This window comes from Hyperolius riggenbachi, chromosome 8 (assembly GCF_040937935.1).
Source record: "Hyperolius riggenbachi isolate aHypRig1 chromosome 8, aHypRig1.pri, whole genome shotgun sequence".
In the NCBI taxonomy this organism is placed as follows: domain Eukaryota; kingdom Metazoa; phylum Chordata; class Amphibia; order Anura; family Hyperoliidae; genus Hyperolius; species Hyperolius riggenbachi.
The window spans coordinates 65,934,756-65,948,785 of NC_090653.1; the positions used below are offsets into that span (position 1 = coordinate 65,934,756).

The 14,030-nt window shown below is 46.0% G+C and overlaps 1 protein-coding gene and 1 long non-coding RNA gene across 3 annotated transcripts in view; one reads left to right on the forward strand and one right to left on the reverse strand.

Annotated features, from left to right (window-relative positions):
- Positions 1-3,985, reverse strand: part of PSMD8 (proteasome 26S subunit, non-ATPase 8) — a 25,264-nt gene extending 21,279 nt beyond the window's left edge. The window contains exon 1 of the mRNA XM_068250578.1: positions 3,803-3,985. Coding sequence (XP_068106679.1) covers positions 3,803-3,931 — 129 coding nt within the window. The 5' untranslated portion in view covers positions 3,932-3,985. The remainder of the gene's footprint in view (positions 1-3,802) is intronic.
- Positions 3,986-4,003: 18 nt separating this feature from the next.
- The window catches only part of LOC137528867 (uncharacterized), a 214,717-nt gene continuing 204,690 nt past the window's right edge, over positions 4,004-14,030 (forward strand). For both annotated transcript variants that reach the window (XR_011023489.1, XR_011023486.1), the window contains exon 1: positions 4,004-4,141. This is a non-coding gene — a long non-coding RNA (uncharacterized lncRNA). The remainder of the gene's footprint in view (positions 4,142-14,030) is intronic.

Here is a 14,030-nt window from a genome sequence, read left to right on the forward strand (position 1 = left end):
GAGGGGGGGGGGTGTCTGATCGCCGCCGGCTATCTGCGTGTAGCGGGGCGCTCCTCAAAGCCCCCCTCCGCAGCGATTTCCGCCCTCCCTCTCTTTCCCTTCCTCCCATGGGCGGCACAGGACGGCAATCCGTCCTGCACCGCCTTTGATAGGCTTCAGCCTATCAGATGCCGGCGATCCCCGGCCAGAGGCCAGGGATCGCCGATCTCTTTTACAGCGCTGCTGAGCAGCAGTGCCATATGATGTAAACCCAGGGGATTTCTTCCCCGCGTGTTTACATTTAGCCTGCGAGCCGTGATCGGAGGCTGGCAGGCTGTTCACGGGGACACCCTCCATGAACTGACATGGAAAGGCCGCTCGAACAAGCGTCCGTTTCCATGTAAAACCACTTACGACCTGCCGCCGCCTATCGACGTTAGGCGGTCATTAAGTGGTGCATCCTTTTCCATTGCTATGCTGTGATAGAGATGCAAATTTGGAACAATCGCACTGCACCACAGTTGAAAAGTCACACGTGTTGTACTCATGTGACCCCCCCCCCCACCACCACCAAAAAAAAAAAAAAAAAAAAAAAAACCCGCCCCCGAAAAACGCAACTTCTCGCAACCCTCCAAGTCGCAGGGTAACGCACTGCAACTTGTGTGTTGCTTTTGCGGTGCCCGGCGCACTTCCCTTGTGTCGAACCACAAGCACTGAGTCATGCGTCAGCCTTTAATGGCCAAGAAGATGAGCTGCGGCAGCTGAGTGTACCATGACACGACATGGAAAGTAACAAGGGCTTGAGTAGGGGGTGGTAATAGAAGAGAGGATAACCACCAAAGCTCAAGTTTAGTTTGTCTATTCTACAATCACAATGTGCTATATGAATTTCCTGTGCGTCTATACTTTATACAGAGCGCAAACACGAAAAGCAGCAGGACCGTCATTTGCGATCAGGCAAAAATCACATTGTTTATGTATTGCACAATGGTCACAATTAGGCTACCAATCTTTAAATTATTATTTTGTATAGTACAAATGTTATTGAACTGCAAGATCACTTGATCACTGCCTTAAGGCGTGTAATCAAAATACAGTAACTAAGAACAAAACTAAAAATAAAAGTTAACCTGTACAGAGGCTTGGTTCACACTATTTCAAAACGGTAAGGTTAAGGTGAGACAGCGTGAATGTCCATAGGAAACCATTCTCCAATCACAGCAACATCTACAGCTGGAAGTATTCTAATTGGCCTAATTGTCTGGTGTATTATTATTTCAACCAATCTAGCAGTTTGAGAGTGTGCTGTCCACGTAATCAGGTTAGTGGAATTTCCCTATGGAGTTTAAAGAGACACTGAAGCGAAAAAAAAATGATGATATGATTTGTATGTGTAGTGCAGCTAAGAAATAAAACATTAAGATCAGATACATCAGGCTAATTGTTTCCAGTACAGGGAGAGTTAAGAAACTCTAGTTATCTCTATGCAAAAAAGCCATTAATCTCTACGACTTTCAAAGTCGTGGAGAGGGCGGTTATCTGACTTTTATTATCTCAACTGTAAGTGAACTGTTTACTTTTCCTCTGCCAGAGGAGAGGTCATTAGTTCACAGACTGCTCTGAAAGACTCATTTTGAATGCTGAGTGTTGTGTAATCTGCACATATTATAGAACGATGCAATGTTAGAAAAACACTGTATACCTGAAAATAAAAATATGAGGATATTTTCTTTGCTGCTAATCTTCTAGTAATTATTCATAGTACACAACCAATTCATTATATCATTTTTTTTTTCGCTTCAGTGTCTCTTTAAAGCAGTAGGATCAGCCATACTATGCCAGGGAAAAACACATATATAAGTAGATAAATACTTGATCTACTTACATAGCACATGTATCATACTGTCCACGTTTTGATTTCAGTGAATGTTATATAGTAAATGACGAGAATTCTGTTCCTGGTGGGGGCCATGTCTTTTGCCCACAATTAAGGCTAACTCGTGATGTCATTTCTGCCCTTTACTTTTTTTCTTGTCTCCTCCAATCGCTGAGTCACCTCAGCCTTGCTTGTAAACACAAGTGAGTAGGGGATTAGGTTTCAGATAAGCAGCTGGCAGGGAAATAAAGGAAAGAGGAGGAATACATTATAGATAAAAAGAACCCCCAGCATGCAATTATTTGGCACCGACTACTAAAGGGCCAGTGCTCCTTAAGTATGTGCTAACTCCAAATCATAACCGCAGAAAAAGTTTTGAGAGTTTTGAATGCAGGATTAGCATCTTTATCACTTAATACACTCAGACCAGTTGCTGTTGAAATTTGATTTTTATGGTGACGATACTGCTCTAATGCTGGCTCACCTCAACTATACTGACACCAAAATGCTGCATTTACCGGAGCAATGGAAAAATCTAACAAAAAAAAATAAAAAAAAAAAAAAATTTGCAAAACAGATGGGAAATGTATCCTATTAATAGCATGCATTTACACTGTCAAGAGGACTACAAATGCAATTTTCCAACCCGCTGCATGTAAAAGACTAAAGTGGTAATTTGTGCCTGACTTGGCCAGACTGCCAGTGACAGGTCATCCAAACTGGGCTGGACTAACTTGAATAAAGAGGAGAGGAAGAGTAGCAAATGCTCACCTGCTGCTCCTGGGGAATACAAAACCAGCCAAAATACTTGTTCCTAGTCAACTGTTTTAGTCTCCAGTGTTCTGAGAAGTATACTTGTACAGACATGAGACCGCAGGAAGGAATATTCCCAAATATTTTCTACAGGGCTTATGATCAAATTACCATTTTACGTAAAAGATACCCTAAGGCAGAAAAAAAAAGGAAAGTTTAATTTACTACTTACCTGCAGACCTTCTGTGCCTTCGCTGTCATTCTGCAACCCGCCAATCAGCTACAGTACCCATCTGAAAGCTGGCCAGTCACAGGCTACTGCTCCTCCAGATCGCACTTCCATGACCATTCCGCACAGTAGAATTTTTTACATACTGTGCAAGCACACAATGCTCCAGTGTAGGATCAAGAGGCGCACCTGCCCAGGCTACGCATCCAGCTGAAAGAGGGGCACTGCGGCTGACCACAGGATCATGGAATCACAGCAAAGGCCCAGAGGGGCGGCAGGGTTCTGTGAGAAGCGCAAAGTAAGGCCATCTGCTCATTTTTTGTTTAGGATCTCCTTAAAAGGAACCCAAGGTGTGAGACCTATGGAAGCTGCCATATTTATTTTGTTTTAAATAATACCAGCTGCCTGGCAGCCCTGCTGATCTTCTGGTCAATCACACACCTGAAACATGCATGCAGCTAATCTAGTCAGATGTGTAATAGACATCTGATCTGCATGCTCATTCAGGGTCTATGGCCTAAAGTATTAGATGCAAAAGATCAGCAGGGCAGCCAGGCATTGTGCAGTATTTAAAAGTAAATAAACATGACAGCCTCCATATCCCTCTCACCTCGGGTTCCCTTTAATGGCCACAGAGAATTTAAGGCAGCACGGGTGTTGCTTCTGCTATCTATTCCTTCCAAAAACAAAATAAGCAGGAACTCAGCACAAGCTGATGCGTTGCCGAGTAAAGGATCTGAGGGCATATTTGTGGTCAGAAAGCATTGGATCAGAGAGCATATAGCCTTTTTGCTGTAGTCAGCCTAGTATTGTACGGAAGGTGTGAAGGCAGACAAGGCTATGTTATTAGTTTCTTGCTATTGTTGCTGGAAATCAGGAAGTGTCCCTGGAAAAGGGGATCGCTGGCACAGTGTGCCCCCCTCCGGCAGTGGTCATGCCCATCCCCCCCCCCCGCCTCCCCTTACCTTCAGCTTGGCCAGCACGTCGCCGCACTTGCTCAGGTTGGGGCTCTTCTTATTCCACTCCGCTTTCAGCTGCTCGTACATGGCGGCTACCTGTCTGAGCCCCGCTCCGTCCGGCCCGCTCCCCGCCATCTCTACAATGAATCGGCAACTGCGAGGCAACACATGCCGCAACGTACGTCACGCCGTCGCTGTACACGTCAATGCGCAACGCCGTGCCAGTGTGATACGGCCATTTTGGAAAAGGGCGGCTAAGATTTGGCCATGCTTAGCCTCGGTAGTATGAAATTGAGTGCGCCGACCGCCATGTTTACTAAGGGCAACATCTACTGATGATTGAGGGTGCTTTCAAAGCACACAGTGCTTTCTTTCTTGTCTTTGCCTCTGTGCATTGTCTGCTACACAGAAGCGTGAGCCCGTCTCTTTGAAGAAGGGGATTGTACTTTTTGGTGTTGCCTTAATTAATATGGCTGCCAAGTGTAACACAGCCGGTATGACGTCGGATCCTGCCTTCTGATAGGCTGGTGACAGCATGTGGTGGTGGGGAGGAGCTCCAGGTTACCTGGCGTTCGGAGCAGTGCTTTTCAGCGCTGCTATATTTGGGCGCAGCCGGCGCCTCCATAGACTTCAATAGGAATCATTCCTATTGAAGCGCTCAGTGAGTAACATCGGCTCCGTCAGAAGACAGAGCCGAAGTTGCTTAAAAACATAATAATTCGGCCTCCAGCAATCGCTGGAAGCCGAATTATTTCATTCCCCCACTATCCATGTCGGCCTGGAGGGGGAATAGTAATTAAATCGGCCCGGACTTGTGCAGAAGCAGGATCAGCTATATACCGCTGTATCCTGCGCCCAAGTCTCCCGGCGCCGATTTCAAATGTACGCACGAATTTGAGGTGTTTCATATGTAACATTTTTTTCTTACGTAAAAATTAGACAATTAGGACTCTTTCACACCAGAGCCCGTTTTCTGCGGTGTAACGCAAAGTCAAAACTTTGTGTTAACCAAGGTAAAATGAAAGTCCATAGACTTTCATTTTACCTTTCACACCTCACGCTGCGTTTCGGGTTTAACGCACCCGGGAGCTTTTAATCGTCAGGAGCCGGCGGTTTCCCGTCGGGTGATTTAAAGGGAAGGTTCAGGGAGGGTGGGTAAAAAATAAAAATCAATTTCCACTTACATGGGGCTTCCTCCAGCCCGTGGCAGGCAGGAGGTGCCCTCGCCGCCGCTCCGCAGGCTCCCGGTGGTCTCCGGTGGCCGACCCGACCTGGCCAGGCCGGCTGCCAGGTCGGGCTCTTCTGCGCTCCAAGGCCCGGAACTTCTGCGTCCCACGCCGGCGCTCTGACGTCATCGGACGTCCTCCGGGCTCTACTGCGCAGGCGCAGAACTACTGCGCATGCGCAGTAGAGCCCGGAGGACTTCCGATGACGTCAGCACGCCGGCGTGGGATGCAGAAGTTCCGGGCCTTGGAGCGCAGAAGAGCCCGACCTGGCAGCCGGCCTGGCCAGGTCGGGTCGGCCACCGAAGACCACCGGGAGCCTGCGGAGCGGCGTCGAGGGCACCTCCTGCCTGCCACGGGCTGGAGGAAGCCCCAGGTAAGTGGAAATTGATTTTTATTTTTTACCCACCCTCCCTGAACCTTTCCTTTAATAGCTACTGCCGCTGATTTTGTGGCACCCCAACGACACGCCGCATGCCATTCAACGTGTGCAGGAAAATGACTCTTAATTCTGATTTTTTTTAGATTATCCAATTTTTGATTCCGATTAAAAAAAAAGTACTGCATGCAATACTTTTCTTAATCGGAATCAAAAATCGTATAAAAAAAAATCTTAATCGCATGTAGCATGCAAGACGCCTAAATGTAAAAAGTATGCTTCCCTGTACTGTTAATGCGAGTATTGGGATACCACACTCCGTCAGTCCCCACCGCAACAGCAGCACTGTGAACGTTGCATTGCAATGCAACATTCTGTGCTACAATATGGTCATTATGACACATTGCAATGGCCCACTGTGAATCTATGTAACCTGTACTAGTTCAATTAAAAATAAACATACCCTCTATGGGTGGACAAAGAAAAAAAAAACAAAAAAAAAATATTGTGATTACATAGGTGTTTTTCATGTTCGTGGCACATCGGTTGAGCACCGGCCCAGAGCAATGTTCTCTCCATTCACCCATCCCAGTGCTTGACTTGCACCTGTCGGCCCTTCTCCCCCCCCCCCCCCTGCATAGTGAAAGAACATGTTGCTAACCTTCAGGCTAGCAACACATTTGTACAGTGTTGTCCCCCTGCAATGTCACCTGAGAGATCAAGGCCCAATTATTGCCAGGCGATGTGCTCCGTACAGGTGTCTGAGGATTAAGGGGTTCTGTTGACCTTTTAAAAAACAAAAACTGCCACTTACCTGGGGCTTCTATCGGCCTCCTGCAGCTGGAATGTCCCGCGCCCTGCTCTTGTTCCCCGCCGCCGGTCCCGGTGTAATTATTTGTCTAACTAGACGGATAGAAGTGCGGCTGCACAACCGTGGCTGAGCACCTGCTTGCTCCCACACGTGTCAGCGGGAGCTTACAGCGCAGGCGCAGTACAGGAAAACTTCATACTGCGCAGTAAGCTCTCGGTGACGTGTGCAGGAGCAAGCAGGTGCGCGGCCACGGTCGCGCAGCCGCACTTCTATCCGTCTAGGTCGAAGTGCATGACAGGTTTTTACTTTATACTAGAGGCACTATTTATTGCGGGCTGGAACCCACTAGTACTTTTATGAGCGTCTAGGAATCGCTTTAAATCGCTAGCGATTTTCATAAATGCTTTGCCAATGTAAATAAATGTAACAAATTCCACAGTAGTGATTGCGATTAGCAAAATCGCAATCGCAGGACATGCAGCATTTTGGGAACTTTTGCACTTCAATGTAAAGTATTGAAACGCTGGCAAATCGCTCATGAATTGCTTCACATAGTGATTTGTGTGTGATTTTAAATTACTGCAAACTGTAAAAAAATTATAATAATTTGAAAGGACCAATCAGAATTAAAATCGCAAATCACTATCACTATCACAATCGCTGGCAAAAAAGTACACTTTTTAAATTTGCTGCCAAAATCGCCATAAAACGCTCAATAAATTGCTTGTTAATCGCTCATTAAAAGCGATTGTGATAGCGCTATGCGATTTGTAGTGGGTTCCCAGGCCTAAATGTGGAATTTACGTTGAGGATCCTCTTTGAAACTAACGTCTCTCATTCAATGCCGAACACTAAACTCCCCTCTTCAGATGTCTATCAGCTGGCCAGATCAGCTTTTTGTGCAGAATCTGCGGTCAATGGTCTAGCTCTTCCCTGTACTTCTTCTTTTGGCATCCTGACAGCCCCCCAATCTTATATATAGAAAATAATGGGAGACTTTGTATCATAAATGTATTCTAAGGGCTGGGGCACACCAAGAGCAGTTCTGAGCGTTTTTTTTAATGCTTGCGGGCTGAAAACTGCTTGGCTAATGTATTGCAATGGGATAGTGCACACCAGTTCGTTTTTCTCCCAACTCGGGTCCTGGCGCATTCTTGCAGATTTCTAAGGCGATTGTGCCTCAATTTTAAGTATAGGAAAGTGGAAAACCACTCTGAAAAACGCTAGATCAGAGCGGTTTTCCAAGCGTTTTTGTTACAGAAGCTGTTCAGTTACAGCTTTACTGTAACAAAATATACGATCTGCTAAAAAACGCTAGGCGTGTTTAGAAAATCTCTCTAAACATGCCTAAAATCGCTCTGAAAAACATCTTCAAAAAACGCTTGCGTTTGCAGTTCTGCTAGCGTTTTTTTGTGTGCACTGGCCCTTGGTGCTGCACTTACACAAGTATTTGCCAAAATACTTTACAAGGATATCAAAAAGACAAACAGAGCTCTGGAAACCTTGGTTTATCATTAACCACTTGAGGACCGCAGTGTTAAACCCCCATAAAGACCAGCCCATTTTTTGCTTAATTGGCCACTGCAGCTTTAAAGGCTAGCTTCAGGGCTACACAACTCAGCACACAAGTGATTCCTCCCCCTCCTTTTCTCCCCATCAACCGAGCTTCCCGCCACACAGAGGTGCCAAGCTTTGATTGGACCCCCAGCTGTGTGATACTCCTGTTGTATATTGCCTGAAGAAGCGGGATAGTGCCGGCGAAACGCGTTGCCAATTGTTCTAGGAGTATGTGAATAAATGTTTTTCTACTGAAATCGACAGCTTTGTGTCTGTTTTGGGTTGGCTGGTCCACCACCGCCTCCCAAACATTTTAAACGTTTTTAGTGAATTTTTATCTTTCTGGCGCCTCTGTACATCTCTACAAATCCTGTTGGTGGGGTTTGATCAAACTACACCCCCACCTGTGTTTATTATATATATATATATATATATATATATATATATATATATATGTTGTTTTTTTTTGGTATTACAGTTAAGTATTTATTTCTTTATTTTTTTTACCTAACCTCCTCCCTCCCTCCCCCCCAGCCAGCTAATCACAGCAATCGGCTGTTATAGGCTTCAGCCTATGAGAGCCGATCGCTCTCCTGTGTCCCAGGGGACAGCCGTGTCTCACGGCTGTACCCAGTACAGGGCTTCCTTTAGCCTCATGAGCAGCACCGAGTCCCTCGCTGTCCTCTTAGGGCCCTCCATTCAGCCACTACGACTCTCAGTAATCCGGGCAGTCTTGGGCTTTTGCGCATGTGCGACTGGGCCATGTGCGCACCCCTCGCCGCGCCCTGACCTCTGGAGCAGTCTGCGCCTGCGCAGTAGTACTGTGCAGGCACAGAACACACCACGGGTAGGGAGCACGGTGGGGTGCACGCCGCATGTGTAGAAGCCCTCGACTGCGACTGGCGGCGACTGACTGGGAGTCGTACCGCCAGAACGGAGGGGCCGAAGAGCACGGCAAGGGACTCAGTGCTGCTCATGGGGCTAAAGAAAGCCCCGTGTAAGTATAAATTAGCGATAGTGAACCATCTCAGGAACACTTTAAGAATATGAAGAATACATATATCTTACCAAATCTATGTAGTAGAAGGATAAACTAAACATCATATTACAAAGATATAGTAAGATTGTACAAAAAAGACTGCATCATTAGTAGGTGGGCAAAAATTACTGCATGCAGCACGATTGCGATCCGCAGAAATTGCAAATGTGCCCCAATCGCCGCAGTGTGAATAATCACATAGGATTACATGTGCTGTAACTGATGCTTTGCTGATCGCTGGTGATCAGAAAAGCGTAAAACTTAAGGCTCGTACACACGTCTGACTGAAGCCAACGACGGGTCCGACGGCACCTCCCGCTGGGCGGGTTTTCAGCAGACAGTACAGCGTGTGTATAGTCTATCGGCGGACTGATAAGGCTGTTTCTGAACGATCGTTCAGAAACAGCCTTATCAGTTAGCCGACAGACTGTGCACACGCTGTACTGTCTTCTGAAAACCCGACCAGCGGGAGGTGCCGACGGACCCATCGTTGGTTTCAGTCAGACTTGTGTACGAGCCTTAAGGCTAAAAGCGCCCGAGTGTGAATGAGGCCTTAAAGAAACCAGAGAAGGGTGATTCCAAATAAAATATGCATACCTGGGGCTTCTTCCAGCCCCCTCAGGCCTGATCGCTCCCACAGCGTTCTCTTCTTCCTCTCCATTCTCCCGCAATTGGCCTTAGAAAGTCCTCCGGTCCGGGGCACGCGCTTTCACTGTGTTCACGTTGCCGGGAGCGTTCTGCGTCTGCACCGTACTACTGCACAGGTACAGAACAGTCCTGGCAATGGGAGCAAGACAGGGGAGCGCACCCGGGCAGACTGTGCATTTGCTGACTGGCCCCAACTGACTGATTTTTCGAGGCCAGTTGTGGGCAAACAGAGAGGGAGAAGAGGACACCATGGGACGGATCAGGCTGGAGGAAGCGCCATTTATGTATATTTTATTGGCAATTGCCCGTCTCTACTACACTTTAAAGGACACCCGAGGCAACAATAAACGAATGAAATAAATGATTGTATCTATCTTCCTTCTCCTAAAAATGACTTTTTAAGATATTCCACATGTTTAAATCTACTTTTTAAGTTTTAACTGTTTTATTGTTTTTGCTCAATGACACATTCATTGAAGTATGCCAGAGATAAAATGTATGAACTATTGACCCTTTTTATCTCTTTCCTGCTCTCAGAAGCCATTTTATGTTGTAATTTCTTATCAATGATGGTCACACTGTAGTCTGACCCAGTCCTGACTCAGATAGGAACTGTCACTTACATACCTGATGTTTAACTCTTTCAAGCAGATAAAATAAAAAGGAACACAGCATAGTTATTTGTGTGCGAGGCACTGTACATACCATGTCTATCTCTTCATGTCACATGTCACCTCGGGTATCCTTTAAAGGGAACCTGAGATGGAGGATTAACATTAAAATATCCATACCTGGGGCTTCCTTCAGCATGATCGCTTCCACGGCGTCCTCTTCTCCGTTCACCCACAATTGGCCCTGGAAAGTCCTCTGGTCCAGAGCCAACTGCGCATGCGCCGTCCCGCCGTGCGCTCCTGCCGTGTTCATGTCACCTGGAGCGTTCTGTGCCTGCGCAGACTGACAGATTTTCCAGGGCTAGTTGTAGGCAAACTGAGAGGGAGAAGAGGACGCCATGGGAGCGATCAGGCCGGAGGATGCCCCAGATATGTATATTTTATAGGTAATTGCCCATCTCAGGTACACTTTAAAGAGGAACTCCAGTGAAAATAATGTAATAAAAAAGTGCTTCATTTTTACAATAATTATGTATAAATGATTTAGTCAGTGTTTGCCCATTGTAAAATCTTTTACATCCCTGATTTACATTCTGACAGTTATTACATGGTGACATTTTTACTGCTGGCAGGTGATGTAGCTGCTGCATGCTTTTTTTGGCAGTTGGAAACAGCTGTAAACAGCTATTTCCCACAATGCAGCAAGGTTCACAGACAGGAAACTGCCAGGAGTACCACGGTCCTCAGAGTTTCTTGTGGGAGGGGTTTCACTACAATATCAGTCATACAGCGCCCCCTGATGGTCTGTTTGTGAAAAGGAATAGATTTCTCATGTAACAGGGAGTATCAGCTACTGATTGGGATAAAGTAAAATTCTTGGTCGGAGTTTCTCTTTAAGGCAATACATTGCAGTGGCCTAGCATGGCCTAGCAATAGAGGATGCAGAGATTGCAACCGCATCGGGGCCTCGAGGGGCCCTCCCTCAAGGGCAGTATTAGCTCTCTATTGGTCCTGTGCTGGTAATAATCACTTCTATAGATGCTTTGAATAGTAGTAATCATTAACAAACTGTTCCCCATCCCCTTCTTACACCTCTAATACTGTGGCGATGCTTGTCAGGTTTTGATGCACCATAGCAATTGTTATGTATAGAGTGCTTGGGAGGGGTCCCATGTAAAACTTGCACTGCGGCCCAAAGCTCTTTAGCTAAGGCTATGCCACTGAATACATGCATCATTCCGTTAGAAAACTTTATACCATAGCATCAGTACTCACGAGCAATACTGAAAAAAACTCTACAAGGGGGCTGCAGAACAGCCTTGAACTCAAAGCCAGAGTTGTGTATTTTATTCTCTGTACAGCAGGAGTATCCTAACTACATCCTTCAGGCAAAATTACCATTAAAAAAGGGGGGGGGGGGGGGGAGCCTGTATAGTCATCGGAAACTTCAGCCTTCACAGTCCAGTCCCTCCCATCACCAGTTCTGATCCTATTGGGTATTCCGACTAATTATAGGTGGAAACTCTGCCTTGTTTGGCTGGGTGGGGATACACAATAAGGGCTGGTGCACACCGAGCGGCTTTTTCAGCGTTTCTGCAGCCGCGGATACGCTTGGTCAATGTATCTCAATAGGGTGGTTCACACCAGAGCAGGAGGCGTTTTGCAGAAACGCATACTCCCAGGGTGAGGCATTTTTTGGATTGCGGATGCGTTTCTGCCTCAAAGTATAGGAAAAACGCAAACCGCTCTGAAAAAACGGCAGTTCAGAGCGGTTTTGCCGGCGTTTTTGTTACAGAAGCTGTTCAGTAACAGCTCTACTGTAACAATATATGAAATCTACTACACCAAAACCGGGAGACAAAACCGCAAAACGCTAGCTGAAACGCTACAGAAAAATAAGAAAAAGCGTTTCAAAATCTGCTAGCATTTTGCGGATCTGCTAGCGGGTTTTGGCGTGCACCAGGCCTAATTGTGTGTATTGTTGGAAATAGGCTGTTTGATATTTGCTGGACATTGCTATGTGCCTGTCAGCATTGTGTGGATATCTAGGCAGTAGCGTTGCGGAAAACACACATAATGCAAGTCAAAGGGCCGCATGAAAAAACGCATATACTTGCGTTCTGCAATGTGCGTTTTTAAAAACGCTGGTTTTGTTGCATATTTTTCAAAAACGCATCAAAAATGCACATAATGAAAGTCAATGGTGACACAGAGGTATTGCGTTGTAGTGCGTTTTTTATGCATTTTGCATTCGTTTTTATCTGCGTTAAAAAAAAAAAACAAGTTTGATGATGTACTACTGCTTCCTGTTGACTTCCTAGTGATTTGCATAAAGCGCATAAACGCATACAAAATGCATATGTGATTTATATATGCGAACTGCAAACGCATTAAAACGCAAGCAAAATGCAAGAAAACCACATGTGCGGGAAAAAAACGCAAATGGACAGAAAACGCATGTACTAACAACGCACAAACTCATATGCAGAAAATGCTACGTTTCCCGCACTGCCTAGCGTGTTCCCAGCCTGAATATAGATTTGTTTTCCATCGCTTAGAAATCGCTCCTAGTGGGTTTCTGGCCTAAGCGCTTTCAAAATCACCCCATAAATCACCAGCACTTGCGATAGCGCTGGCGATTTATAATCTGAACAAGGCCTAAGGGCTCATTTCCACGGGCAGTTGAACTGTGTGCTCAGCAAGCAGTTACCAGGCAGCAGTGAGCAGTTACCAGGCAGCAGCAGCAAGCAGTTGTGAGGCCAGAAACCCACTAGGAGCAATTTCTAATCGCTAGGTTCTTGCTAATGCAATGCTATGGGGTATTTTTATAAAATCACATCACTCAAGTGGGATCACACTCATAGCATTACATCAGCAAGAGTTTTCAAACCGCTCAGGCCCCGTTTCCACTATCGCGAATCCGCATGCGTCTTGCGTATGCGGATTCGCATAGACAATATAAGTGAATGGGCCTGTTTCCACTTATGCGTCTGTGGGAGCGTTTTATTGTGCAGAGAAAATCTGCACGGAACACCCTGCAGAATTCACATGCGTGTGGAATGCAGGCGAATCGCACACAATGTATTTAATAGGGAAATCGCGTGCGTTTTCCCCATGCGTTTTTTGCCGCTAATTCGCATGCGAATTCGCATAGGTACCAATGTAAATTCACACAGGCAGTGACATGGTTAAAATCGCATATACCCTCACCTATGCGAATTCGCATGCGAATTCGCGGCAAAAAACGCATGCGGAATCGCATCCGCATGCGATTTCATAAGCGGTGGAATCCGGGCGATTCCGCACCGCAATAGTGGAAACGAGCCCTCAAAAAAAATCGCTCCTAGTGGGTTTCTAGGAGCAATTTTTAGTTGCTAGGTTCTAGCTAATGCAATGCTGTGGGGGATTTTTATAAAATCTCATCACTCAAGTGGGATCACACCCATAGCATTACATTAGCAAGAGCTTTAAAATAGCTCAAAAACTCGCTCCTAGTGTTGGTTTCTGGCCTGAGAGTTGGAGAGGCATTTCACTGTATCAATTGCCCATGAAAAAGGGGCCTGAGGGCTTGTTCGCATCTAGGGCGTTTTTGGCATTGTTTCAAGCGCAGGCGATTTTCAAAATCGCCCTAAAACCGCTTGTGCAATAGTGGGTCCCAGGCCTTATGCTACGTACACACATGCGACAACGATCGTTCGTTAAGAACGACGAACGAACTTTTAATTGATGAAAGAACGACCTAAGTAAAGGTAGTTTTAAAAGGTGTGTAACGATCTGATCGTTAGAACGAACGTTACATCACAGAAAGCAACTATTGCGCCTGCGCATAAAAATGAGAAGTTCCATGGAGAAATAGTGAAATGCGCATGTCAAGCCTAGTACGAACGATCGTTTCCAACGATGTACTACTTTTGCAAACGATCGTCGTTGGTTAAAATCCGCCGAGACAGAACTTTCTTTTGTAGC